General features: G+C 51.0%; 1 protein-coding gene across 1 annotated transcript in view; it reads left to right on the top strand.

Moving 5' to 3' along the window:
- Positions 1-1326: 1326 nt before the first annotated feature.
- The window catches only part of VDR (vitamin D receptor), a 58707-nt gene continuing 33113 nt past the window's right edge, over positions 1327-26920 (top strand). The window contains exons 1-3 of the mRNA XM_027542683.1: positions 1327-1410; positions 23165-23246; positions 26654-26801. Of these exons, the coding sequence (XP_027398484.1) occupies positions 26656-26801 (146 nt within the window). The 5' untranslated portion in view covers positions 1327-1410; positions 23165-23246; positions 26654-26655. The remainder of the gene's footprint in view (positions 1411-23164; positions 23247-26653; positions 26802-26920) is intronic.

Below are 26920 nucleotides of genomic sequence, written 5' to 3'. Positions count from 1 at the left end.
CTTCTGTATTTTAAAACCTTTCCAGAGAGAAAGTGTCAATGATATTCTCTTAATGAATTGTTTCAGTGCTTAATAAACTTGACTATTTAAAGTTTCTTCTTTCTTTTTAGCCTTGGTCCCTTTCTCTTGAGCCAGTTATTGAGAGTTTGAGAGGGCTGGGTTATCCTACAACCTAGCATAACTGTTTCAGAAATGGATGAGGCCCCTGCAGCGACAGACTTATTGAGCGTTAGAACTGCCCCTCATTGCATAGCTGTGTAATGTTGGGCAAATCACTTAACCTCTCTGTACCTCAATGTCCCACCTGTTCAGCTTGTCTCTCTGAGCCGTGGTTTCCACCTCTATAAAAGGTGAATGGCAACCTCTTCCCTGCCTAAACAGGGGTACCGTCTGGTGGGTGACTTCCTGGGCATCTCTATTATAGAACATTAGGTTGTAATTACTACTTACACATTCTCCCACTGGACAGTGAGCTCTAAGGAGGGATTTGGGCTCTCCTCTAGCATCTACAGCGGTGCCTAGCACATGGCCATTCGCATTTTCTACGGCGAATTTTCCGCATCCACCTACAATTCCAGGTCTCAGATGTACTTCGCACCTCCTTCCATCTCTTCACACCAAGGTCGCATGGCATGGTTGGGTGGGTAGTGTTGGGGACCAGGGCCCAGGGAAGCTGAGACTCAGCTTGCCTGGATGACTTTCGCGACAGGCCAAGTACGTGGTCAGCCGTGGTCGCGCCTGTGAGGACATTGAGTAGGGATGACAGTGCAACTCCAGACTCGACTTCGGCCCCGTTTTCCTTCGCTCTTTTAGTGTGTGGGATCGGGCTGAGTTCCCTGGCGCTCGGGGGAGTAGCGCGAAGGCGGCTGGCCCCCATCCCCCTAGAGCGTTGGGAGAACCGCTCGTGCCAGCTGCAGGCGCCTCCGCCCCTCTTCCCGAGACCAGTAGACGACAGAGATGTCCTGGCCGGGTCATCCCAGGTGGGGGTGACGCACCTGGAGGAGGCGTCCGCAGAGAGTTGGATAGAACCACGACAACGGGAGGAGAGGGGAAACATCACGGATTATCGCAGGCAGACACGTGGATCTGCACACGTATAACCATCGAAAGCTCTCGCTCACGGAAGGCAGAGCTTGCCTGGGCCCATGGACGGCAGTCCTGGACAGTCTATACTGGGCAGTCTCCCAGGAGAGAGTGCGGTGGTTGATTCCAAGTCAGGATGGTTGCAGCGCGGTTGGAGCGCTTGGCAAGTGAAGACTGGACCTGTGGGTGGGGCCGGGGCGGAGCTGGCTCGGGGGCGGGGCATGCGGGGGGCGGGGCCAGGTGCTAGGTTGTCTCCGCCTGTCAAAAGGCAGCCGCCGAGCCCCGGGCGCCGGGAGCGCGGAGCAGCGTGCCCACCCGCAGGACCAGGTGCGCACCCGGGAGTGGCGGGGCGAGGGGGGTCCCAGGATCGAGATTAGGCGGCGTAGGGTTGGGGGCTTTGGGAATTCCGGACCTCAGTGCCCCGGAACAAGCACTAGAGTCTGGGCAAACTTGGCGACTGAGAACTGGGCTTTCGTGCCCTAAGGCTGGGGCACTAAGGGGATCCTGAGGTCTGAGAAAGACCTGAAGTTCGTGCCAGGCTGGCACGGGGAGCGGCGAGCTCCTCGGGGCTCAAACAGCTGAACGCAGAAATGCTGCCCCGGCAGGGTGCTCCGCATTTGAGCAATCAGAAGCTTTTGCGTCCTTCCCCAGTCTGGGCGCGGGAGGAACAAGACAGCGAAGGATTGGCTCTCGGAGGTGCTGAGGTCTTCTGGGGGTGGGGTGTGTGTAGCCTTGTTATCTTGTAGGGCCCATGTATGGTCACCTGCGAGGATGGAGTTGGATCTTTTAAGTGGAGTTTTTTCTTTTTTCCTTGACTTAAAAAAAAAAAAAAAACAACTTACCGATTATTTTAGACCTGGTTGACCCTAGCGCACTGGACTTACTTTTTCAAGAAAGCCCTTTCATAGATGTCCAGATGAACCTGGGAGACAAGCATCTAACTGAGGAGGGGGCTCAAGGAGTAGTTTCTACTGGAGGAATGAGGAGCCCCACATCTGTGGGTGGTGGGTGGAGAGGGTTTCAGGGGAAGTATGTAGGAGGAAACATCATATGGTCTCCAGGGAGCAGGTGGACACTGTCCCCTCCCCACCATGGACCACTGAGATGGAGACCCAGGCTGCCTGGGCTGGGGGATCCCTGGGTCTGTGAGCCCAGGCCCTTCCCGCATCTTGTCCTCCTTCTCTTCCTCCTCCGTGTGGTGAGTGAGTCAGCCAGCCTCCTGTCTGGGCTCAGTTGCAGCCAGAGGGGCCAGAGCCCAGGCAAGCAGTTGGGCAGGCATTTTCTGAACATTGCAAAAGCTCTCCTGGGCAGAGTTCAGCTCTGCGCCAGCTCCCTGCTGGAAGCCGGTGGTGGCCACTCCTGAAGGGGACACAGCACAGCAGTGATTATGGGATGGCTATGGTATGACTCCAGGATGGGTTGACAGTGAAGGGACTGTGGCTTTGTGGTAAATCTACATCTCTTATTCTCCTCGGATCAGGAGGTGCATCCCAGCACTGCAGACTTTTCCAGTCCCTCATTCCATGTTTGCCTAGATATCTCGTTAGCTGCCAGTGTCTTAGTGGGATGGCTATGCACAAGAAATCAGGGAAGATTCTGGGAAGAGAGAAGCCATGGTGTTGGCAAAGGTTTTAAGTTGGGCTGGGAAATAGGTTTGCTGAGGTGGAAATGGATTATCTGGACACTGGAGCCTCAACTCTGTAAACCAAGAGTGTCATGTTTGGGGGAGACCTTCCCCATCGCATCCTTGTCAAAGTGCTGGAGGAGATTGTAGGTCTTTCTGAAATGGTATCAGACCAGGAGGTTGTTACTAAGACTTCACATTTCTGTCTGACTTTTGTTTTGGGTGCTTCCGATCCTTGGGCAAAAGTAGGAGCCCCAGAACTCTTCCCGCCCCCCACCACCACCATGTCAGTAGCCTCTCTGGACCCATTTGAGGAGAACACACAGCCAGGCCATGGGGCTGACTCAAACTGCAGAAAGCTGGGGAATTCACAGTATGTGCTCTGGCTAGGTCCCATGGCTTCAGTTTGGCTGTCCCTGATCAACCACGACTTGGACCCTTTCCAGGGTAATGGATAAGAAAGGAGGAAAGAGAAAAGGCATAAGAAAAGAAGAGAGCTGGAGAAGGAAGAAGGGGAAGAAGAGGGCTAGGAAGTTTTTCTGATTCCTCACAGATCTTCAGCCAAGGCTGTCACTTTATTCAAATAAATATTGTAGAAAGTCTGATGCTGTGTGAGGTGCCCTGATTACTTGTGTTTGTGAGTTCTCAGTCTTCTTTCCCTATTTGACCTCAGAATTAATCTCCTTTGGAGACTGAGTCCCAGGGGAAACACCAAGAGGTCTTCTTGGACTCCCATCCTCTACTCCCAGAGCAAATAGCCAGGGCCAATGCCAGTGCCTTCCACATTTGGAGGAAAGCCTGGGGCCTCATGGGCCAGAAAAAGACAGGAGAAGGACTTGCAGTTGTTCATTTCTTTATCCCACATCCTGAGAAGGCAGCAGCCGTCCTGCCTGAGAACCAGAGTTTCTCTACTAGAAACCGGCTGGTGCCTACATCCAGCATGTGGGTTCCAGTGGCCAGAGAGCCAGAGTCATGAGCACCTGGAGGTCTGAGCTGGGATGGCTCTCCAGTGTGTTGCTAACAGGATGAGCTATAGGAGCTCCAGCTTTCCATTTGTCACTGTTTATGTGGGCTTCCCTGGTGGCTCAGATGATAAAGAAACCACCTGCAATGCAGGAGACCCAGCTTCGATCCCTGGGTTGGGAAGGTCCCCTGGAGGAGGAAATGACTACCCACCCCAATATTCTTGTCTGGGAAATCCCATGGACAGAGGAACCTGGCAAGCTACAGTCCATGAGATTGCAAAGAGTCAGACATGACTGAGTGACTAACACTTTCACTTTTCTTTCATGTGTGTTTTGGCTGCAGGAAAAGACAAGTAAGCAAATGATAACATTTGCTTCAGAGCTTCTTGTGTGCCCAGCATGGTACTAGGTCCTTTGAGGGATGACAGGGAGCAGAATGCACCAGATTGGGCCTCCTCCCGCTAGACGGTCTGAGCCCAGGCTTGGCAGTGGGTCCTGGGCCCTCCCTCCACTACTGTCCTGTTCTTAGGAGATCCAGCTGGGCAGAAGCCGGCCAGGCTGTCGCTTGGGACCGGTATGGTCTTGATACTTCTAGTTACACTTTGCTCTGATTCCCCATTGACTTTCTGTGTCAGTCCCCTCTTGGATGTGCTAGAGAGAGTGATTGTATAATTTATTGCCCGAACTGGGACTGAAAGAGGTGAGATGAATAGTTCTGTCGGGACAATAGACAGAAACCCAAGTTGTTCAGGACAAATTGGAACATTAAGGCATTCTAACGAACCCCACCACAGACCCCATGGAGGCCCTGGTGTGGAAGGAAAGACAGCCGAGTGTGGGCTTAATGAGGAGAAGATGGGGGTGGGGCTTAATGATGAAGGGAAGTCGGGGGTAACCTGTAATGCGGCATTACCCACAAGTGCAGTCTCACTCTGAGGGCGGTGCTGTTCCTCACTCCCCTCTCTCAGGACCAGCCTACCATTCACTCCCTTTCCCTTCCCCATGACTTTCCTACACCCTTGACTTGTGACCGGCCTCACCTTTGGTTTTCCTGCTCCACCCCTACCTCAGACAGGGACAGGAAGGCCTGCCAACTCCCCTTCAGGTGCCCCTGGGGGAACCGGGATTTATCCTGGAGACAAGACCCAGCCTCACGCTTCCTCTTCCCTTTTCACCCAAGTCTACAGCCTCTTCATTCTGTCCATGCATCTTCCCAGACCTCCAGGGGCCACGCCGTCTGGCAGGAAAGCTCAGGATTCACGTGGGTAGACAACCAGAAACGGAAGGGTAGTCAAACCTTGCCATGTGGATACAGGGCACGGGTCACTTGTAATCAGGTTCCCAGGATATAGTAAGTGAAGTGGAAGTAGGAGCCGAGAGAAGCTGCAGAGCAGGCGATGGAGTCGCGTCCCCTGGACGCTGGAGTTTGACTCTTAGCAGGTCTGACTATTGGGGAAATGGTCCAGGGTGGGGACAGACTGTTGTTGCTCAACCCAAACTAAAAGGCGTTGGTGGCAGTCGCTGCATCCTGAAATGGTGACATGTGGAAGAGAAACCGCCTTCCCGTCTGAGTCCTGTGTCCTGGTGGCCCAGATGTTCAGGGTGGGTTCCCTGGAGAATCCCCAGAGGTTCATTCTGAGAGTGACGGGGACGTGGGGGTGGAGCCTCCTTGATGACTGTGTGCAAACACTGTCTACTGTGGCAGGAAGGAAGTCGTTCTCATCATTGGCAAATGAAAAGGGCAGGTGAAGACCTCTTGGGAAGTCCTATCCTTTGAAACAACTTGTGGGGAGGGGAGAGGAGAGACCTCCTGGGGTGGCAGGGGTGACAGGCTGGTGGGTACATGGCAGGAGCCAGAGGCAAAAATAGCAGACTCTCGAGGAGTCTGAGCATGTGTCATGCCTTTGCAAACCTGCTGGGCAGGTCCCGTGCCGAGGAATAGACTGAGCAGTGTTCCCAGAACCAGATGCCACACAAAGTCCCCATTCTGCACAGGGGAGAGACCTGGTCCTGAGCAGGGCGTTGGCAGCCACACTGGCGGGAAAGTGTAGCGTGGGCAGCACCCTGGAAAGCTGCTCCTCTCACTGGCCTTCTGAGGACAGGTGTGACTTTCCAGGCCCTGTGGAGCACCCACGAGGCCCAGAGCTCTGCTAGTGAGATGCTCAGTGTGTGCCACCTGCTGGCGCTGAGGCTGTAGCTCCAGGAACAGCGACTCACCTCATGCTTGGCTCCATGGTACCAGGTGGAGCACGGCCTCCCAGACCTGCCAGAGCCTGTGACATGGGAACCACAACCAGGTTCCATTTACAGATGGGAGACCAAGACTCAGGGAGGTTAAGCCAAGGTGACACAGCTGGTGAGTGGGAGAGTCAGGACCCACACTGGGTCTGTCTTAGCCTCCGGGAAACCTGACACCTCTGTTCTCAGCAGGCGGCCACAGGCATGTGGGGCCTGCCTTGCACGTCATACGTGGGCCTGCAGAAATGTTCCTGAGTGGCAAATTTGGACTTACACACCAATCTGAAGGAGGTGACCTGGGAGTGAGTTCAGTCTGCCCAAAGGTTACTCTGGGGACAGTGGTCTCTCAGAAGAAGTCCCCCTCTGCTAGAGCCTCAGACCTTGGTGCCTGTCCCACTTTCTTGGGTTCCTTACTTGGGTAAAAACAGCAGACAAGAACCCGTGTGGAGAGATTGCATGGATAAAACAAGACTTAGATGGCCTGGAAGGCAAATAAACTCAATTTCAAACAAGTCACTTTATTGGTGAGCATCTAAATGCTAAGTCTACCAAGGAAGAAGAGACCATTGTCCCATAGGTCAACTGGGAGCTAGTCTCACTTTGTTTACCTCTTCCTCTCCTGGCTGTCCCTTAAGGACACTCCTGGACCTACACACATGGAAAGAGAATTGGATTCCAGCCTCACCTGACAGCCTCTGCCAGACACTGTGCTGATTACTCTCCTTGTCTCCTTTCATCTTCCCAGCTTTTCTAGCTTTTCTTTGAATTAAGTTACTAGTACAGTAAGCCCCCTACATGCTAGTGAATTCTGTTCTGAGAGCACATTAAGTCCAATTTGTTTGTAAGCCCAACAAAGTTTGCCTAGGTACCCAACTAACAACAATCAGCTATATTGCACTGTACTGTAATAGGTTTATAATACTTTTCACACAAATAATATATAAAAAACAAATACAAAATATAAAGAAAACCTTTTTAATCTTACAGTGCAATACCTTGAAAAGTACAGTAGTCCGGTACAATGGCTTGCTGGCATACAGGGACTGGCATCGAGTGAACAGGCAAGAAGAGTTACCAACTAGAGGAGGGAGAGGAGGTGGGAGACGGTAGAGCTGAGGGATCATCAACAATAGGAGATGGAGGGCAAGCTACAACTCCATTCACATATGACTGGATATGCGAATACACATTCTAATCTTTGAAAGTTCACAACTTGAAGGTTCATATGTAGGGGACTTACTGTATTCTCTCCAGCATGTATATGGAAAACCAAGCTTTAAAGTAAAGATGCAGTAACCTGCCCCATACTGTAAAGTTTACACGTGATTACCGTTCTATGGGCTTCCCAGGTGGCTCTAGTGGTAAAGAACCCTCCTATCAATGCAGGAGATGTTAGAACCTCAGGTTCAATCCCTGGGCAGGGAAGATCCCCTGGAGGAGGGCATGGCAACCCGCTCCAGTATTGTTTGGAGAATCCCATGGACAGAGGAACCTGGAGGGCTACAGTCCATAGGGTTGCAAAGACTCAGACACAACTGAAACGACTTAGCACGCATGCAGGCACTGCTCTACACCGAGTGCCGGTGTTGGGCCTGGCTGTGCAAACCACTCCAGGCACCAGAGCCTGGAGACAGTAGGAAGCACTCAACCTGTCCTTCAGTGGGATTCTCAGAGTTTCTTGGTGAATGAATGAAATCTCAGGTAGTGTTATTAGCAACCTCGTAGGACAGGAGAAACACTGGATTTGAGTCAGACACACTTGGGTTTAAATTCTGGCTTTGTCACTTTGTAGCTTGTGACCTTGGGCATGTTTCTTGGTCTCTCAGAATCTCAGTTTCCTTTTCTGTAAACTGGAAGGAGAGTAACTCCCTTGCAGAGTCGTGTGAGGATTACAGATGATACAAGCCAAGCACTTGGCTCGAAGTAAGCCCTGGAAGAGAGAGTGTGTGCAGACACTCAGCAGATATTCGCTGAGGTTTACCTACCATGTGCCAGGCACTATGCAAGACACTGGCAATTTAACAGTACAAAAAGGCTCTTGCAATTGTTTTAAATTTACTAGACCAGAAACTCATCATTGTGAGAGGGCGTTTTAGAATCCAGGAATGGCTAAACTCAGACTGAGTAACTTGATTTCTCTGTCATTGATGAGCTTAGAAAAGTTGTTTAGCTTCTCTGGGGCTCAGAGTCTTATTTTTTTAAACTAAATGTATCATATACACAAGAGTACAAGTAGTCCTATGTACAGATTAAAAAATAGTGTAAAGTATGTGGTACCTACCACCCAGGTTTGAAGTGGAACAATTTCAAAACCTTTTAAAACCCACTTTCCTCTTCCCTTTTACATCCCCTTCCTCACTCTACCCACCAGCGAAACTAATATGAATTTTACTTAATGGGTCCTTGGTTTCCTTCGAAAGTTACCATCTCTGTTTTACAAACAATGTGTCTTTTGAGTTTACATACATGTGTGTTATCTGTGATGCACTTTTTTCACTCAGTCTCATGTTTCTGAGATTCATCCATGTCGAAGCACACAGATATGTTGATTTGTTTTCACCACAGCGTTGTATTCTGTTAAGAATATGCTGCAATTTGTATCTTTCCTCTTGTTGATGAACATTTGGGCTCTTTCCAGTTTGGGGCTATTACGATCAGCTAATACTGCCGGGAATATGCTATGGTTGTCTTCTGGTGCGTGTGTAGGCATTTCTCTGGGCACATGGCATTCCATGTCTGGCACTACTCTATAGCACCAGCTGTCTTCCACAATGGTTGTACCAAAAACACTCCTTTAAGTAGCAGATAAAAGTTCTTATTGTTCTCCATCCTTTTTAACACTTGATATAATCTTCATTTCTAAAAGGAAGAAGTTACACTAGGTGAGCTTCCAAAGTCCCTTTCGGCTATAGTAATTGTATAATTTTCAACCTAAGGACCTGGTTTCTGGCTTTATGCATGTGCTTGTCTTATGTGTTGTGCACAGGTGGTCCTGTAAATGCCACAGCCTGACTCTGAGAGCCCCATGCAGGGTCCCCAGGTGCAGCTGAAGCCCTTCCTCACTGGGCTTCCACCAACAGTGGGGGATGGATCCGGCGGCTCCACATCCTCCCCACCACTTGGGGTTTTGTTCACTTCAACCAAAGGCTGATATCGGGGCTGAGAACATACCAGATGCTTAGTTAATACTTCCTGAATTGCCTTCCTGCCAAGTGGATGGGGAGGGATGGATATTTTCCCCGAGCACTGATTTTAAGAACAAGACGTGGAGGTATCAGGATCGTGTGTGTGCTGGCTAAGCAGAGCACATGGGGCTGGGAACAGTGGTGGGATTTACTAGTGTCTCAGGCTTCTTGATCATTTAAAGACTCCAAGTGAAGTGAATTGAAGTTAATAGTCTCCACTGACCAACTGTTCAGAGTCTGGCCTTGTTCTTTGACTCTCTAACTTGTCCGATTGGAGAGCAGGGAGTATCTGGAAGATGAATTGAAGAGAACAGAGGCAGTGCCGTGTGGAAAGGTGAAGAATGCCCACAGAGAACCCCTTCCCCTTCCAAGGGTTGAATATTTTGCCTGGGGGAGGATGGGTGCTGGTTTAAATGGTATTAGATGTATTCAGTGTCCTGGCAGCTATATAAACAGCCAGCTGCCCACCCACCCAGCCACCCACGGAACAAAAGAATGTGGCTGGTTGGGCAGTTGCATGGGCCACCCCAGCCCACAATCCTGTAATTACCCATCTAGTCTGTGCCTGTCAGCTCCAAGAGCAGGCGGGCGCCTGTGCCTTGGGCCTCATCTTGGTCACCAGGCCCAGGCTGGGCTCTGTGGCAGGGCCCCGCCTATCCTCAGCCACCCCCACCCCCAACTCTCCCTGAATGTCTCTCTCTACGCCAACCTTTGACCCTTTTGAGTCTAACATATTATATAATAGCTGATAATTATAATAAACCAAAAGGTTACTATAATTTTATATGGTCCAGGCACTGGGTTAAATGTCTTTCATGCATCTTCTCGTGTATGCATCTCAATAATCCTGTGAGGTAGGTAATATTGTTATCCCCACCATACAGATGAAGAAACTGAGTTCCAGGAAGTTAAAGGGCTAAATTTCTTGCCCCAAACCACCAAACTTCCAAGTGAGAGCTAGAACTTAAATTCAGGTCTTTCTAAGACCCGACGTGTGGTCATTCTTCCCCTGCCCACCCCCTTTCCTGCACAGGGTCCTGTCTCCCCAAGCCAAAGGGAGCTCAGGCTCCTCTGTCTCCTCCCCTTCCCTCCCCTTCCCATCTGAAGAGGGCTGGAAAGAGGCAGCAGGGGGTGCCAGTGGAGGGTGAATGGGACAGTTCCAGACTGGCCAGGGTGATGCTGCAAAACACCTTCAGGGCAGAGTTCTTTGTTCCAAAAGACTCTGAATTTCCGGACTTCTGCCAGAGGTGGGAAGTTACTTCTGCCCAGCCTCTCTGGCAAGCGCGCCAACTTCTTGGGTGCCCTGTTAAGAAGTGGGGGATGGGCTGCCTCAGGTAAAATTCCATTGTAATGATCGCCATCTGAGATCTGAATGGCTTTGTTGAAATGGAATTGTGCTAACCTGGGTGTAGGGAAGAACTCATAAATGAGAAACTGGAGGTGAAATGGAGTTAATTTCCCCCTCAGTGTCTCTCAGTAAGGCTCTGGGAGGGCGTAGAACCTAGACAGAGAAGAGTCAGATGCATTCCTGCTCTCCTTTGAAACCCACGCTCTCCAGTAGCAGGGCAGGGCTGGGAGGGGACGAGGCTATGGCTTTTCAGTTGTCCATTCCCCGAATTGTGCTGTGAGCCCTCAAGAACAGAACTGAATCCCATGTCCAAGGTGTCATCACTCCACGCGACACCTAAGATACCTAACTCATCACAGATACACTCAATAGTTTATTGGGTGGAAATAGGTTTGTAGGTAGACTGGGTCCCTTAAGCTAAAAAGGACAGTTGAAGGACAATTGCTTCATGTGACTAAAACATGAGATGAATCCTTCCAGTTATTGAACCGTTTTCATAATAACAAACACCAGCACTTACTGAGAAGGAGCCATGCACCAGGTGCTGTGCTGAGCACTTTACACACATCGTCTCATTTAATCCTCATAGACAAATGAGGTAGGCATTGTTATTTTTCTCACTGGATAGGTTAGGGAACAGAAGCTTAGAGAGCCCAGGTCATTGGCTCTAGTGACATGGCTGGCAAGGAGGGAAGGCAGGGTTTGTACCCAGGCAGGCTGCGTGGGCTTCCCTGGTGGCTCAGATGGTAAAGAATCTGCCTGTAATGCAGGAGACCTGGGGTTTGACCCCTGGGTCTGCCTGGAGAAGAGATTGGCTACCCTCTCCAGTATTCTTGTCTGGAGAACTCCATGGACAGAGGAACTTGGTGGGCTACAGTCCATAGTGTCACAAAGAGTTGGACACAACTGAGAGACTAACCAGAGAAGGCAATGGCACCCCACTCCAGTACTCTTGCCTGGAAAATCCCATGGATGGAGGAGCCTGGTGGGCTGCAGTCCATGGGGTCATGAAGAGTAGGACACGACTGAGTGACTTCACCTTCACTTTTCACTTTCATGCATTGGAGAAGGAAATGGCAACCCACTCCAGTGTTCTTGCCTGGAGAATCCCAGGGACGGGGGAGCCTGGTGGGCTGCCGTCTGTGGGGTCGCACAGAATCGGACACCACTGAAGCAACTTAGCAGCAGCAGCAACAGCAGAGAGACTAACACACAGGCTGCCTCCCAGAACCTCTTTGCTCAACTGTCTCCCTGACCACAGAGCTCAGCTGTCACTGGGGGCTGGTTCCAGGGATGAGGGCCAGGTGGGTAACAGCGAGTGCAAACCCTGGTGGGATGGAGTGGAGGGCACAAGCCTGTTCTAGAGAGGCAACCCCACTTCAGGCCAGCAGGTTGCCTAGAATTGCAGAACAGTGTGGCCAAAATGTCCCTTTTTTTTTAATAGGAAGCTGGACACCCAGGTTTTTTTCAAAAGTGAAATCTCTCTATTTTTTTAGACACTGACAAGTGACTTAAAAATGTATACTCACTGGTGGTGATGGGGAGGGGGGTGACAAACCGAACTCATTCATGGTCAGGTTTAGCTTCCTGTGTATCCTCTGGTAGTTTCTTTTAACAGATGACTGTTACCTGGAGGGGGACTAGGAAAGCCCTAGTGTGCACAGAATTCATTACTAATGCCATGAGTGATCCCTCTCCATGGGTACAGTCCCATTGCATGATACTTCACAATGCAGAGTGCTTCTTACTGGAGAGTAATAATGAAATCTTTCCATCTGATAGGCCTTGAATGAATCCTCCCCTTTCCTCCTTATCTTTCTCCCTCTCTCCTTCCTTTTCCCCTCCTTCCTCCCTTACTCTGTCTTCCCAGTCAGATATTTTTCCTATAGATATTAGAAGGAAAGTTCAGTGTAGAGAAAACAAAAGTTTCCTTTTCTTAATGGTCAAAGAAAAGATCTTGAGGCCAAAAAAAAAAGTGGAATTTTGGGGTTGGGCTTGGCAGTCAATGAATGATGCTTATCAAGCCTGGTCTGAAACCCTACCAGCACTGCGGGCTCTCCTGGGCTATGAGGATGTCATGCTACTTGCTGTCTTGTGACCTCACGGAGAAGGGCTCACTCTCCACATGTTACACTTCAGAATGTTTTCACAGCCTTCCACTATGCCCCTGAATGTAGGCTTCCTCCCCCTCTTAAACACCTGGGAGAAGAATTGTAAACTAATAGCCAGCGTTGGTATGAAATATAACGGTTTTTGTAACATATGTTTGGATCTCAGCTGATACAGCACTCCTGTAAGATGGTGAATAGATCTAGAAACCCCTTTTTGAGGCTTGGTTAAGTAGCAGTGTTTGATATTTTTTCCTTCCATTCCACAAGAGAGCAGTAGCCATGAAGGCCTGCAACTCGGAGTGCAGGAACCCCTGGCTCCCCCAGGCCTTCCCTTACTTGCCGCTCTCACTTCTCACCTGATATCCACAGGTAAGGGTGTGCGGTAAGGGGGACAGCCAGTAAGTCCAGAGCCCCTGACTAAGGTCTCCACCTCCCTGAAACTCCCACTCCATGGCATGGGCATGGAGAAGGCCCTAAATCAATGGATAGCTGGAGGCCAGCCTCCTCTCCACACCTCCCTCCACTGCCTGTTACCTTGAGCCATTGTTCCCCAAGCTGGGCAGAAAATAGCTCACTCAAGAGAATTATTTTTGTCTCTGTTAAACTTCAATCCTAGGCTCCTGATGAGCCTGGCTGCAGAATTGTTTTTCAGGCCAGGGGGAGTTCTGGGAAAAGTGAGGGGTCAGGGCATAAAGGGGAAGCAGTGGTTGGAGGGGTGCCACCTCTCCCCCAAAGGACCATGATGACCACAAGCACCGGCCCTCTTCCCTAGGACGCTGCCCAGTGGGCGGCCTGACTAGTGGCCAACAGTGTGCAGCCTGCCCAGCTTCACTCAGGGCTCCTTTCACCAAGTGCAGGCCCTGAGCAGGTCCAGGGCTGTTTGCCTCTGCCCAGAGTGTTGAGTGAAGGTAGTGGAAACTCTGTTACATGGCGTGGAGGTCCAGGTGGGCAGCTGGGGGGCTGCAGACGGCTGACTGCCAAGGAGGGAAAGAGGTTTTTGCATTGGAGAGCCGGGCTCAGCTCCTCCCGTGCCCTGAGGCAGCACCAAATGGCACAGTTCAGTTCAGTCGCTCAGTCATGTCCAACTCATTGCGACCCCATGGACTGCAGCACGCCAGGCCTCCCTGTCCATCACCAACTCCCGGAGTTTACTCAAACTCATGTCCACTGAGTCGGTGATGCCATCTAACCCAGCTCATCCTCTGTCGTCCCCTTCTCCTCCTGCCTTCAATCTTTCCCAGCATCAGGGTCTTTTCAAATTAATCAGTTATTCACATCAGGTGACCAAAATATTGGAGTTTCAGCTTCAGCATCAGTCCTTCCAATGAACATTCAGGACTGATTTCCTTTAGGATGGACTGGTTGGATCTCCTTGCAGTCCAAGGGACTCTCAAGAGTCTTCTCCAACACCACAGTTCAAAAACATCAATTCTTCAGTGCTCAGCTTTCTTGATAGTCCAACTATCACATCCATACATGACCACTGGAAAAACCATAGCTTTGACTAGACTGACCTTTGTTGGCAAAGTAATGTCTCTGCTTTTTAATATGCTGTCTAGGTTGGTCATAACTTTTCTTCCAAGGAGCAAGCATCTTTTAATTTCATGGCTGCAGTCACCATCTGCAGTGATTTTGGAGCCCCCAAATATAAAGTCTGTCACTGTTTCTACTGTTTCCCCATCTATTTGCCGTGAAGTAATCGGACTGGATGCCATTCTCTTAGTTGTCTGAATGTTGAGCTTTAAGCCAACTTTTTCACTCTCCTCTTTCACTTTCATCAAGACACTCTTTAGTTCTTCTTCACTTTCTGCCATAAGGGTGGTGTCATCTGCATATCTGAGGTTATTGATATTTCTCCCGGCAATCTTGATTCCAGCTTATGCTTCATCCAGCCCAGCGTTTCTCATGATGTACTCTGCATAGAAGTTAAATAAGCAGGGTGACGATATACAGCCTTGATGTACTCCTTTCCCGATATGGAACCAGTCTGTTGTTCCATGTCCAGTTCTAACTGTTGCTTCTTGACCTGCATACAGATTTCTCAGGAGGCAGGTCAGGTGGTCTGGTATTCCCATCTCTTTCAGAATTTTCCAGTTTGTTGTGATCCACACAGTCAAAGGCTTTAGCATAGTCAATAAAGCAGAAGATATTTTTCTGGAACTCTCTTGCTTTTTTCAATGATCCAACGGATGTTGGCAATTTGATCTCTGGTTCCTCTGCTTTTTCTAAATCCAGCTTGAACATCTGGAATTTCATGGTTCATATACTGTTGAAGCCTGGCTTGGAGAATTTTGAGTAATACTTTGCTAGCTAGTAGTAATACTTTGCTAGTGTGAGATGAGTGCAATTGTGTGGTAGTGTGAGCATTCTTTGGCATTGTCTTTCTTTGGGATTGCAATGAAAACTGACCTTTTCCAGTCCTGTGGCCACTGCTGAGTTTTCCAAATTTGCTGCCATTTTGAGTGCAGCACTTTCACAGCATCATCTTTTAGGATTTGAAATCGCTCAACTGGAATTCCATCACCTCCACTAGCTTTGTTCATAGTGATGCTTCCTAAGGCCCACTTGACTTAGCATTCCAGCATGTCCAGCTCTAGGTGAGTGATCACACCATTATGATTATCTGGGCAGCAATGAATGGCATTCTGTGCAGCAAATCAGTTCCATCTTTGCCCCAGGTACCAAAGAAAAACAAGGAAGAGGAAGATGGCCAAGGGGTAGGGGCGGGGGAGAGAGTTTTAGTTTGGAGAGAGTTCAAGGGTTAAGACAAAAGTTGCTATTTCCTACCACTTTGTGGCCCCAGGGAAGAATCCGCCAGTGGTTTGGCCTGAAACAGCGAAGCAAGAGGGTTATCTTCAGTGATAGCTCTAAGGGCTATCAGCAGCGAGCGCGGACTTCTGGACTTGGGGTACAGGCTGGCAGGTGCAGGGGACTTCCTGCACGTGTCCCCGGTGCCAGCTGTTTGTGACCGTCGTGTGTGAGGGATTCCTGGGAACAAGGAAGTGACCTTGTGGACTGGGAGACAGGAGTGAGCCAAGCTGGCTGGTGGACACAGGTCTGGGGACCGGTCGGGTGTGTGGTAAGTCAGCTCTCCCTGTGCCTGGCAACCGTACCTGGCTGCCCTAGACAGATTGATGCATTAAATAAGGATTGGCTGGTGACATGCCGCTGAGTTGTTCACAGCTTCCGTCTGCCCTTGTTGAACCTTTTCTTCTCTCTTTCAGCTTTCTCTCACATTTTCTTATTTAACTGGGCTGGATTTTCCAGAATTCTCCCCTCCACCTTGCCTTTCCCACAAAATTACTGATGGTCTTCTTCCCAGGGCAAAGAGTCAGTGCAGAGAGGCCCGCTGCCCAGCTGACCCAAGGGTCCATTCTCCATGAGCCATAGAGTAGGAGGCCTGTTTTTACTTCCTTCACAAAACTCAAGGTTGATTCAGGTTGGAACGGGAATCTGAATGGAGTCTGAAAGTCTTTGGTTGCAAAATACCACTGCAACAATTTAAAATTCCTGGTATTTGAGAGTCAGCGGGTTTACTAGTAGAAGTACTCAGTAGTGGAAAGAATGGAATTTCCTTCCGACTGAAATGAGTGTGGTTGGTTGGTTTCTTTCTTCCTGGTACCCCCCACCCAGCCAGCCAGCCATATAGAACTAGTTTCTCTGCCTCCAGCATGCTCTTTCCCTTTTGCCTCGAAGACTTTGCTCATTCGGTATCACCTGCCTGACCTCTCTCTACCCTCTCACCACTATCTTGTTAGAACTATGGTCCTTCCTGTCTCAGTTGGGAGACAGAGAAGTGACATCCTCTGAAGAGCGTCTCTGCCTCTCCAAGACCAGGCCAGGTGCTCCCCCCCCCTGCTCCCGTCACACCTGTGCTTACCTGCTTTGCAGCCCAGATCTGAGTTGAAGATTCCTGTCTTTTTCTCTCTGTAGACAGTAAGCTTCACAAGGTTGGGCCTCTGTGTGGCTTACCATGGTGTCTCTGACTCCTTGTGTAGGGCTTGCTGTATAGTCAGTGCTTAAAACCAAGCAAGGGTCACCATCAGAGATAAGGCATCAGAGACCAGAACCAATGGCCATCACAGTGAAAGGCCAAGAAGAAATGCCGTGGCCTCCCTGCTCCTCCAGTAGGGTCCCCAAGAAGAAGTCTACACAGCAGGATGGCTGGAATTCTGACCAGACTGAAACTCTGGAAAAGCTCTCTGGAGGACATCATTCTACATGGGAACTGAGGAGCAAGTTGGGGGTGACTAGGCCTGCCCTTGAAAGTAAATGGGAACCTCCCAGCTTGGCCTCTTCCTGAGAAGCCTCAGGAATACAGGAGGAATGTTCACCTCCTCGCAAATAATGCTGAAGACAGACAGGATGTCTTTGGGTAAATGAGGCTTCCCTCATGGCTCAAATGGTAAAGAATCCACCTGCCAATGCGGGAGAGCCAGGTTCGACTCCTGGGTGGGAAAGATCCCCTGAAGAAGGGAATGGCTACCCACTCCAGTATTCTTGCCTGGAGAATTCCGTGGACAGAGAAACCTGGAAGGCTACAGTCCGTGGGGTTGCAAAGAAGCAGACACAACTGAGCGACTAACACACACTAACATGGGACTCGACATGGGACTCGTGGAGAGTTACCTAGCCCTGCCTATCTCAGAGAACCTGGGGACCCTCGTAGATTTCTGACACAGGCCTCAGAATCTGTCCTGGGATCCATGAATGGCTTTCCAGGGCTGCCAAGAGTGGGGAGCAGTCAGGAGTCCAGGCCCACTAAATCAGAACCAGCCCAGTGCCTAGGTTTGGGGCCATGACCGAACCACTAGCCTCTGTAGCCTTCTGCTGCCTGCAGAGGGGCAGGAGTGGGGCGAGGAAATGCCACTGCCCTGAGAACAGACAGGGATGCCATGGTATGCTGAGCCAGTGTCCCACTGCGGAGAGAACAGATGCTTGATAAGCCCTGGACGACGAAGGAGGTAGGAGAGAGACTCGGGGTGAGAGAGGAAAAGGACCGGCAATGAGCAGAAGTGATTAGTAATTGGTGACACTTTGGTAGCCACGGTGTCATCTTCCCTGTGGAGGAAAAGTCCAAATGTGTAGCCCAGCTTCTCTGCTTGTTGGGGAGAGAAGAGAGCAATCCATTCTCCCCGCCCCTAGCAGCCAGATTTTTGGGAGCCACAGCCAATGGGTGGGGTGGTCGGTTTTTTCCCAGTTAAGAAATGTGGCTTTCTGGGCAATGTTTGTTTGGGGTGGGGTTTTGGGGATCGAGAGCAGACTTCCTGACCTCTCTGGGTCCTGAACTCTTCGTGGCTGTACTAACAGTAACTGCTGTAATAATGAGAGCAAACATATAAATCTCTGGTGTCCTGGGCACCGTGCTGAGTGCTGCGTGGAGAACTTGGTCCCCGTGACCGCCTGAGACCTGGGAGCGCTCACGTCTCTATTTGTAGATCAGGACATGGAGAGGGGTTCTGGGGGAAGCGGGACGGTAGTCAGGTGGCCAAGGTGTCAGGCTGGCCAAGTGACTGTGGAGCTGAGCAAGGGCTGTGATACCAAGGATCCGGAGTATCTTGCTTGGAGCTGGCAGGACCTGGGGCTTGGGTACTACCTTTCCTGCAGTGCAGGAAGAGGCTGAGTGATATAGAGATCGCATTGATCCCAGAAGAAAAGCAAGGAGGACCACTCGCTTCCCCTGTGGGGGTCTCAGTTTTCTTCTGCTAGGAAACCAGAGACGCTGGGCTGCAGCTACGCACGGGCTGGTTCCCTATGCTTCACTAGTCACCGTCACTGCCCACACTTTCCGGAAGTTACCTGGAGAGCACTAATCAACCCAGAGATCTTGTTGACAAAGCTGAGGGCTGAGTTTCCACTGGAAAAAAAGCAGCTTGCAGGAATAATTGTTGATAAGAAGTGGAAACATATCTAAGTAAACTATGAATCTCCTGTGCCACTGCCTAGAACCTCGTGGACTCCTGCCTGTGGGTTCTGCTCAGCTCCAAGAAGCTGCCAGCTCTCCCAAGGATGACAGGACAGTCGGCCGAGGAACAGTCTCGGTGAATGTCCGGTAGAGTGGGAGCCTGTGGCATGGCTTCTGTGCAGTGACCTACTACCTTTTGCCACTGTAGCAGTCAGTCAGTCCATGACCTTTATCAGGTTCTCGAGAGTGAGGTATAGTCCCCAAAAAGTTAATTAAGAAGCACTTTCAGAAGAAAAGTTATTCCTGAAACCGCTGGGTCATCAGCCACTTCATTTACCATGCTTCAGTCAGCAATTAAACAGTTTGATCCACCTCAACCCTGTTCCTAGAGCCACAGTGCTGGGGGTCAGCCTCCCCTGGAAATAGCTAAGCCTGAGACGGAGGTGGCAGAAAAGCTTGGAAGAGGTTATGTAGCTACTCACACTCTTCCATAGGCCCTTTTCTTAGGCTGGAAGCTTCTTTCCAGGTGAAGGCCAAGGAGGCAGACACTGTCTGCATGACCACCTTATTCACTGCCCTGGTGGGAATCATGACCATACCTGGGATGTGTATGAAGCCTAAATCAAAATGAAATGTAGCCAGGCTAGCTTCCTCTGCTTCTCCCCTGAAACCTCATTGCATCATAAACTTTGCAGAGTTTTTCTATTTTTTTCATGACAATTTTCCAGCAGGTGAGGAATGGGTTACTTTTTCTGCTGTGTGTGGTAGCATCATACGGTGGCCCTGTCGACCCCTCCTCAAGAGACCGTGTGGGAGTGGCCTGATAGATTCATCTTAGATGGCTGTGAAGAGCTGGTCTAGGACCAGTAGTTGAAAACTCCTGGGGCTCTTTCATCTGTGCATAATGAAAAACTTTCTAGAGCCATCCAAAGAGAATGGGTTGGCCTGGGAGATAGTTCTCCAACAGAAAAGATATTTAAATACAGGCTAGAATATTATAGAAGGGATTTAAAATGGTTGGACTAGGAGATGTTAAGTTACCTTTCAATCTTGAGATATTCTGAGATGACTGGTATCCATTGGGTTTTACTTTGGACATTGTAGTCTGCAGAATATAATTTCCAAATGCTCTCACCGTGTGTGTGTGTGTGTGTGTGTGTGTGTGTGCGTAGGAACTGAGGGGATGGTGGGGGAAGAAAGTGTTAGGCCGAGTTCTAACTCTGCAGTGCACTTTCCTCTCCCATTGCTCTCATGTCCACTCTGTTCCTCTCAGCTTCTTCCGGAAGGCAATGCTGAGATTGTTCTGGAAAAACAATGTGGGTATATGTTGGGGATGGGAGAGAAGGAAGAAAGGGCATGACCCCAATTGGCCATGAGACTAAGCTGAGCCTAAATTATACCAGAATGAAGAGATGACAGGTAAAAACTTGGGTAGGTCATACAGTGTTCGGCACTCTATGGGCAGAGTTGCAAGGATGATGAAATGAAAGCAACAAGAAAAGGGCGTGCACACATAAGCACATGTGCAATCGTGGCTGGCGTGTGCACAGGCTCACCCCCTCCAGAGACAGCCCGATGTGTGGTTGACTCCATGTGTGCCAATTTTAGGAAGAGAAGGAATTTTCTCCCCCTCTGCTGGGAAATCACATAGCTTTCCATTTCTTTCCAGAAGGAGAGGGAGCTTTGAGCTAATGTTCACAGTTAGAAAGCCCATTCTGATCAGTCCATTCCCAGCACAGCTAAGTGGGGAGCCCACTCCTAGGCTCCCAGTCCCCACAGGACCCTTGCACGGGGCCACATCCCTCCTGTTCTTCCTGGGCCTTAGCATCTGAGGGTGAAGGGGCCTCACCTGTTCCTTGGAGGGTCGGGGAGAGAACACAGTGAGGGAGTTTCATTCCTGACTGATCTTAAGGCCTCATCATGGTGGGAATTTGGCCTGGGAGTTGCACACTTTCAGACCTGGAAAAGACCTTAGAGGTCAGACCTCTGTCCACTGCTTGGTCCTCCCAGAGTCACAGCTTTGCCGCCCTCAGGAGTCCGAGGAGGTTCAGTGACGGCAACAGAGTTAAACCTGGCCCAGCGGCAAATCGATCCTTGTCTTATGAGGGCTCTGCTCCAGATACCCTGCAGCCCCAACCCCAGGAGACTGTCCTAAGCGAAACTCTGCATGGGGTCGTCCATTCAGCAGAAGCCACTGGAAGATGGGGTGCCTGCTGTGTGAGCTGCCGGGCAGACGTGTGGGAGAGGCGGTGGTTGTGGCTTCGATGACTGGAAGGAAATATGTTATCTCCTCATTTCTTGCTAAGGCAGGGTCAGACCTGGGGTCAGACTCAGGCAGGGGTTTTGATGTGGGATGCAGAGCCTGGAGGAGTGGAAGCCAGGGGCTTTCTGCAGAGCTGAACCACTCCCCCTCTTCTTCTCTGAGGCTCAGTGCTAGGGGCATGGGTATTTCTAAGGCAGGGGCAGGAGGGGGTGGCTCTGGGGACAGTCCCAGCAAAGGCAGTAGGATGTTCTCACACTCAGAACATGAATTGGGGTGGGGGTTGTATGATGTGGCAAAGGGGGTAGTATTAAGTTGTTTTTTTCCACTTGTCCTTTTTTTACCCTGTGTCTTCGCCCCACTTTCCGTGAACTTGGACCTACAGGACCATCTTTCCTATAAGGACCACCCAGCAGTGCAAAGTTGCCTGGGGAGGAGAGCTCCACCTTTTGATGGGAGTTTTCCTGGATGAAAAGGGTTGCCAGGATGAAGAGAGATCCTGGCTGATTTGGGAGCCTTAGGAAAAAAAGAGCCATGACATTCTTCCGTGGTGACCTGGGGATGGTCCTGTCTGTTCCTCCCTGACTTTGTGGAGGTGAGGGGAGTCCAGGGCTTAGGGGGAGGAAACCACTGAGCTATGTCCCTTAGGAAAGGTGGCAGAGTGGAGATGCGGGGCTCAGCTGCCTCGGTTCAAATCTGGGCTCCAAAGATAATCATCTTCTCTGTGCCTCAGTTTCTCCATGCCTAGAGGTTGTTGTGAGAATTAAATGAGTGAGTGCACAGGAGGAATCTGGAGCAGGGCGGGAGTGAATACTAGCGCCCAGGAGAAGAGGGCCGCCCTTTATCGGCCATTGCAGGCAGCCCATCATTGCCTGGCCCCTGGCTTCACTGCTGGTCTGGCCGTGGGACCCTGGGCAAGTCTCAAAGTGCCCTACCTGGAGTTTGGTTTTTCCATCTGTAAAATGGGACTGCTCTGCATCTTGCGGGACGGTTAGGAGGTTACATGAGATCCCAGATGGGAAGCTTAGCAGTCTGGCGCATGGTAGATATGCACACACTTTTCTCTGTAAGTTCAGGGATGGCGAGCTACTTGGATCTCAGACCTGACTTCTGAGTGTCTTAGGGGCTGAGGGCAGTGGTCCTTTCTATACCCAGTTGGCCCTCACCTCAGACTTCCTGCAGAGAAAGCCAGGAGTCTGGGAGATTGCCAAGGCTGTGGGGTAGGATCCTGAAGAGCCTGGTTGGCTGGGACCCTTGGGCAGTACAAGCAGAGGGAGCAGAGGAGAGCCTGGGGGCAGTGGCAACATATCTGTGCCCTGCAGGTATCCCTCCTCCACCCATGGTCCTTGGGAGAGGGTCAGCCATGTTCACGTTATCTCAGTAGGGTCCACTGACACTCTCCTCACATGTTCCTTGGGGGCACACAGGTTAGGGGGCTGGCAGTCCTAGGACTGAGCCCAGGTCTGGATGCTTCTTGGGCTGTCCCTCCCCCTGCCTAGGCAGACCACTAGGAGGCAGAGAAACAAAAGCTGAGGGTCTGAACCTTCCCCATTGCGGGGTTTGCCTTAAAGGCCTTTCCAGGGCTCAGGGTCAGACACCTGTGTATCTGTTATCTCCCAAGCTACTTCCTATTGGTGTCAGCGAAGGGGGGAAGAGTGTGTGTGTGTGTGTGTGTGTGTGTGTGTGTGTGTGTGTGTGTGTGTCTGGGCAGACAAGTAGCACTGGGTGTGGGTGAAGGTGGGAAGGGTAAAATTTGACCAGCCCCAGCTTGGTGACCCATCATACCACTAAGACCCAGAGTCTGGACACCAGAGTCAGCCCACCTTCAGCCTTCGCCAAGGCCGGGGGTGTTGAGCATGTCTGGGAAAGAGCTAAAAGTGGCAGAAAACATCCTGTTTGAAAGCCATGCATTGCTGTATTTAACCCCTGCAGCACCTGCTCCACCTACACCCGGGCTCCACAGACCATACACCCCAGACACCTGTCTTTAAAGCCATCCCAAGAGGCCAGGTCCGACTGCACTGTCCCCAGCGCCCAGGCACCGGTCTCCTTCCCACCCTCCAGAGCCTGCCAGACCACCCTCTGGCCCTGCTCCTCCAAGCATCCCTAAAACCTGGAGTGGGGGCCACGGGAGCAGTCAAGCTCCCGACACCCTCTGCAGCAAGAAAGCAGCTTCCATCTGCCCTCCCGCTGGATGCTGCTCACGCCCCCCACCAAGACAGGGTGGTTCCTGGCTGCCAGCTGGACTCCTGCTCCTTCAGCCCTGCCAGTGATGACATGGCACGTCTGCCCCCAACAGATCACTTCTGTTTTCAGTCTCCATTTGGAGGACCAAAGTTCCTGGAAAGAGGCCCACATCCTCCCTGGTGGGCCCTCTAGAGCTCCAGTGGTGAGATCAACACAGGGCTGTACATAAAGCATTTATTTCCCTTTTTTTCATTTCAGAGTCCTTTTGGTTGGAAGCATCTGCGAACCCTCACAGAAGGGCACCCCTTGGCCTGACTTCCCTGTCCCCCTGCTCCTACAGGTGGGTGTTTCCTCCTCAGCCACAACCTCTGGGCTTCTTGTTTTCGAGGGGTGAGGCGGGCAGGGATGTTGAATGGGAGCAAATCAGAAGGCGGTGGTCAGAGGGAGGAAGAGATACTCCCTGCCTTTGGCAGATGTGGCTGGGTGCATCCTGTGTCAGCAGAGACCACAGCAGCCCGAAGCTGAGACCCAGAGCTGGGCCCAGGTCGGGGTGGGGGCTCAGAGGGAGGGGCTTGCAGACACCCTGGCCAGGACCCCAGGAGGTCATCAGCAAGGCGGTATTGCCAGCCCAACTCCCATCTCCTTTGTCTCTCCTGCCCTCCGCAGTCTCTGCCCTTCACTCCTAGCACTACCAGCTCTCAGGCCATAGATGCCTAGACCTCTTCTCCACCTCTGGACTCTGGTCCTGGGTCCTGGCTTCTTGGTAGCAGCATGTAACCCTAGTTCGGGCTGAGTTGTCTCTTAGTTCACCTGAAATTGTCCTGCTCACTGTGGGCCTCTGGCTGCTGGGTCCAGCCTTCTGTTGGGCCTAACCCAGTGCCTGGGGCCCCACTCCGGGGGCCAGCAACCTTCCTGACATCACCCTGTTACAGGAAGGCACAGTTGCGGTGCTGTGTTGTCACATTCTGCCAACTCTCTTGCGTCATCACATCTTCTGTGAGCCCAGATGATGCTGAATACTTGTTAGGCTGATTTGACCAATTTCCTTCCACCCCCACACATAATTTCTCTTTTTTCCACCAAATCCCCCAGATGTTGGCCTCTGAATGACACAGTCTATAGCAATATCACCATGACGGGGAGTTGCAACATCTCAGCTGACCTAGGGTTAAGCCACAGGCATCCTAGACAGTTTCTCCTCCTGGGGCCTCTGGGGTCCCTGCCCACTCTCTGGATATGTATGTCATGCTCCAGAAGCCTGGAGTCAGCATAGACTTCCTAAGGGTTGTGGGGACAAGGCTGAAAAACTAAGGACACTCTCTCTTTTATTTTTGTTTTAACAACTAGGCAATGTTTTATATATACAGATGAGCATATAAAACAGATAATAGTATCTTAGTAGTAGTAGTAATGGGGCTTCCCAGATGGCTCAGTGGTAAAGAATCCACCTGCCAATGCAGGAAGCATGGGTTCAATTCCTGGATCTGGAGAAGGAAATGGCAACCCACTCCAGTTTTCTTAACTGGGAAATCCCATGAACAGGGAGCCTGGTGGGCTACAGTCTTTGGAGTTGCAAAGAGTCAGGCAAGACTTAGTGACTAAACACACACACACACACACATACACACACACACACACACACCATAATACCTACCACTCAAAGAAATTGAATATGGCTAGTATGTAATGCCTCTGCAAGTCCTCCCCAATCTCACTGCATCAAAAGTTTCTGTTAATCATTTCTTTGTTCTTTTTTTTTTTTTAAGTGTTTCTCTCTCTGTCTCTGTGCATGTGTGTATATAAAAACATTATAGCTTAACAAGTATCAACTTTGCTATGATTGGGCTGGGCAACAGGGTCACTGTTATTAAAGTTCCCAGGAAAAGAAAAGCTGAAGGAGAAAGTTGGAGGATCTGTTAGGTCTGTCTGGGATCAGGGACCCTCTACCCCTTCAGGACTGACAGTACCTGTCCTTAACAGTCCCACTTCCTTCCTTTAGCTTAAAAGTCTTCATGGATTATTTTTTGCAATATTAAATCTTTGTTTTGTACATTTGGTAACTGCTGCTGCTAAGTCGCTTCAGTCATGTCCTACTCTGTGCGACCCCATAGACGGCAGCCCACCAGGCTCCCCCGTCCCTGGGATTCTCCAGGCAAGAACACTGGAGTGGGTTGCCATTTCCTTCTCCAATTCATGAAAGTGAAAAGAGAAAGTGAAGTTTCTCAGTTGTGTCTGACTCTTAGTTGCTAGAGAACCTCAATGTTTGGACTTCTCTGGGCCTCATCTGTAACAAGTAATAATAGTAGTACTTGCAAGGGACTTCCCTGGAGGTCCAGTGGTTGGAACTCCATGCTTCTACTGCAGGGGACACAGGTTCAAACCTTGGTCAGGGAACTGGGATGCCGCAAGCCGTAACAACAACGATAATAACAATAATAATGATAATAGCACTTGCCTCATTGGAGTGAGTTGAAGATGGACTGAAAAAAGACCCTCCTGGTCTTTGATGTACCTTGGCTCAGGTCAAAGGCCTAGTCATTGGAAAGAAGCTCGGAGTCCCCAAGGGCCCCTGGAAGCCACCTCTCTCAGTGGGATGACGTGGCACTGCGGTATGGGAGGGGGTAGGGTGCTTGGCCCCTCGCCACCGACTTTCTCATTCGATTTCCTTCTGTCCTGAGGCCAAGGCACTTAAACCTGTAGTGACCCTTGTGAGGACTCAGATAAAACTGGGAGGCAGCCCTGTCTGAAAGCTTTCACCAGGCAGGAGGGACCCCAGACAGCCCTGAGCTAGCAGCCAGCAGGATTGCAGGCAGCAGGTGAAGCCGAGGTCCCGGCTTGCCCAAGGGAAGGCTTGTCAGCTGCTTCCTCAGAAGACTCTCCCAGAGCTATTACATTTTGTCCCCTCTGTCTCTTTCCCCTCCTTCTTCAAGTGTGAAATCCATTTCTAGATGATAATGCCTATTTATAAAAGCAGCCTCTGAAAACAAAATTAGTTCCTGGTATACGACTCACATTACTCAGAAGGACGTTCAGAACAATGTGTTGAATTTACATTCAATAAATTGTAAGGGAGAAGGGGGAGGGGGAAGGCTTTGATGACCTTGGTACCAGGACAGCCAGGTCACCAGGCTGTCCATCCTGAGCCGTGGGGCTGCTTGGAGCTGGCATGACAGGGTCTGCTGTAGGCAGGTAATCTGTCCTCTTCCCCTCGCCCTCAAGGATAGAGGGGCTAAGGGTGTCCCTCTGTGTACAAGGCTGTTGGAGCCCCCCCCCCACTTTTGGAGGGGACCCTGGGCAAAGAGGCCTCTGATCTGCAGCAGGTCCACTGCTGAGGTACAGCTGAGGCCAGTGGTGTGCGTATCATTCACAAGAACCTTCCTCACACCCAGTGAAGTAAAACGCATTCTTCAGATGAGGACAGTGGGACGCAGAGAGGCGGGACCCCTCACCCAAAGGAGCCCTGCCCATAGGTGCCAGACAGGGCCTCTGGTCCTCTGGGCTTTGACGCCAGGCCACGCCATGAGCATCGCCACAGCGCCCCCTGCAGACGTGCTCCAGCCTGTCTGGGGAGACCCGCTTCTGCTCATGGCCGGCAGCCTCAGGAGGGTGAGCTGGTGGTACCCAGAGCAACGAAGGGAGGGTGCTGAGGATCCCACTGAGGACTGGGCCCTGGAGAGCAGCTCGACTTTGCTGAGCTTCCGGCAGAAGGGCTACCAGCGGCCTCATGCCCGCCTGCTGTTCTTGCAGCCATGGAGGCGACTGCGGCCAGCACTTCCTTACCTGACCCCGGCGACTTTGACCGGAACGTGCCCCGGATCTGTGGGGTGTGCGGGGACCGAGCCACCGGCTTCCATTTCAACGCTATGACCTGCGAAGGCTGCAAAGGCTTCTTCAGGTGAGTCCCCTACAAGAGCGAGGAGTAGAGGGTGAGGAACAAGGTTTCCCGCAAAGAGACCCTGCGTGTTCTGTGTCTCCTTCCTCGCCAGGCCCAGAAACACTCCCGTTCTCACAGCC

The sequence above is a fragment of the Bos indicus x Bos taurus genome, chromosome 5 (assembly GCF_003369695.1).
Source record: "Bos indicus x Bos taurus breed Angus x Brahman F1 hybrid chromosome 5, Bos_hybrid_MaternalHap_v2.0, whole genome shotgun sequence".
Classification (NCBI taxonomy): domain Eukaryota; kingdom Metazoa; phylum Chordata; class Mammalia; order Artiodactyla; family Bovidae; genus Bos; species Bos indicus x Bos taurus.
This window is presented reverse-complemented; position numbering and strand designations above follow the sequence as displayed.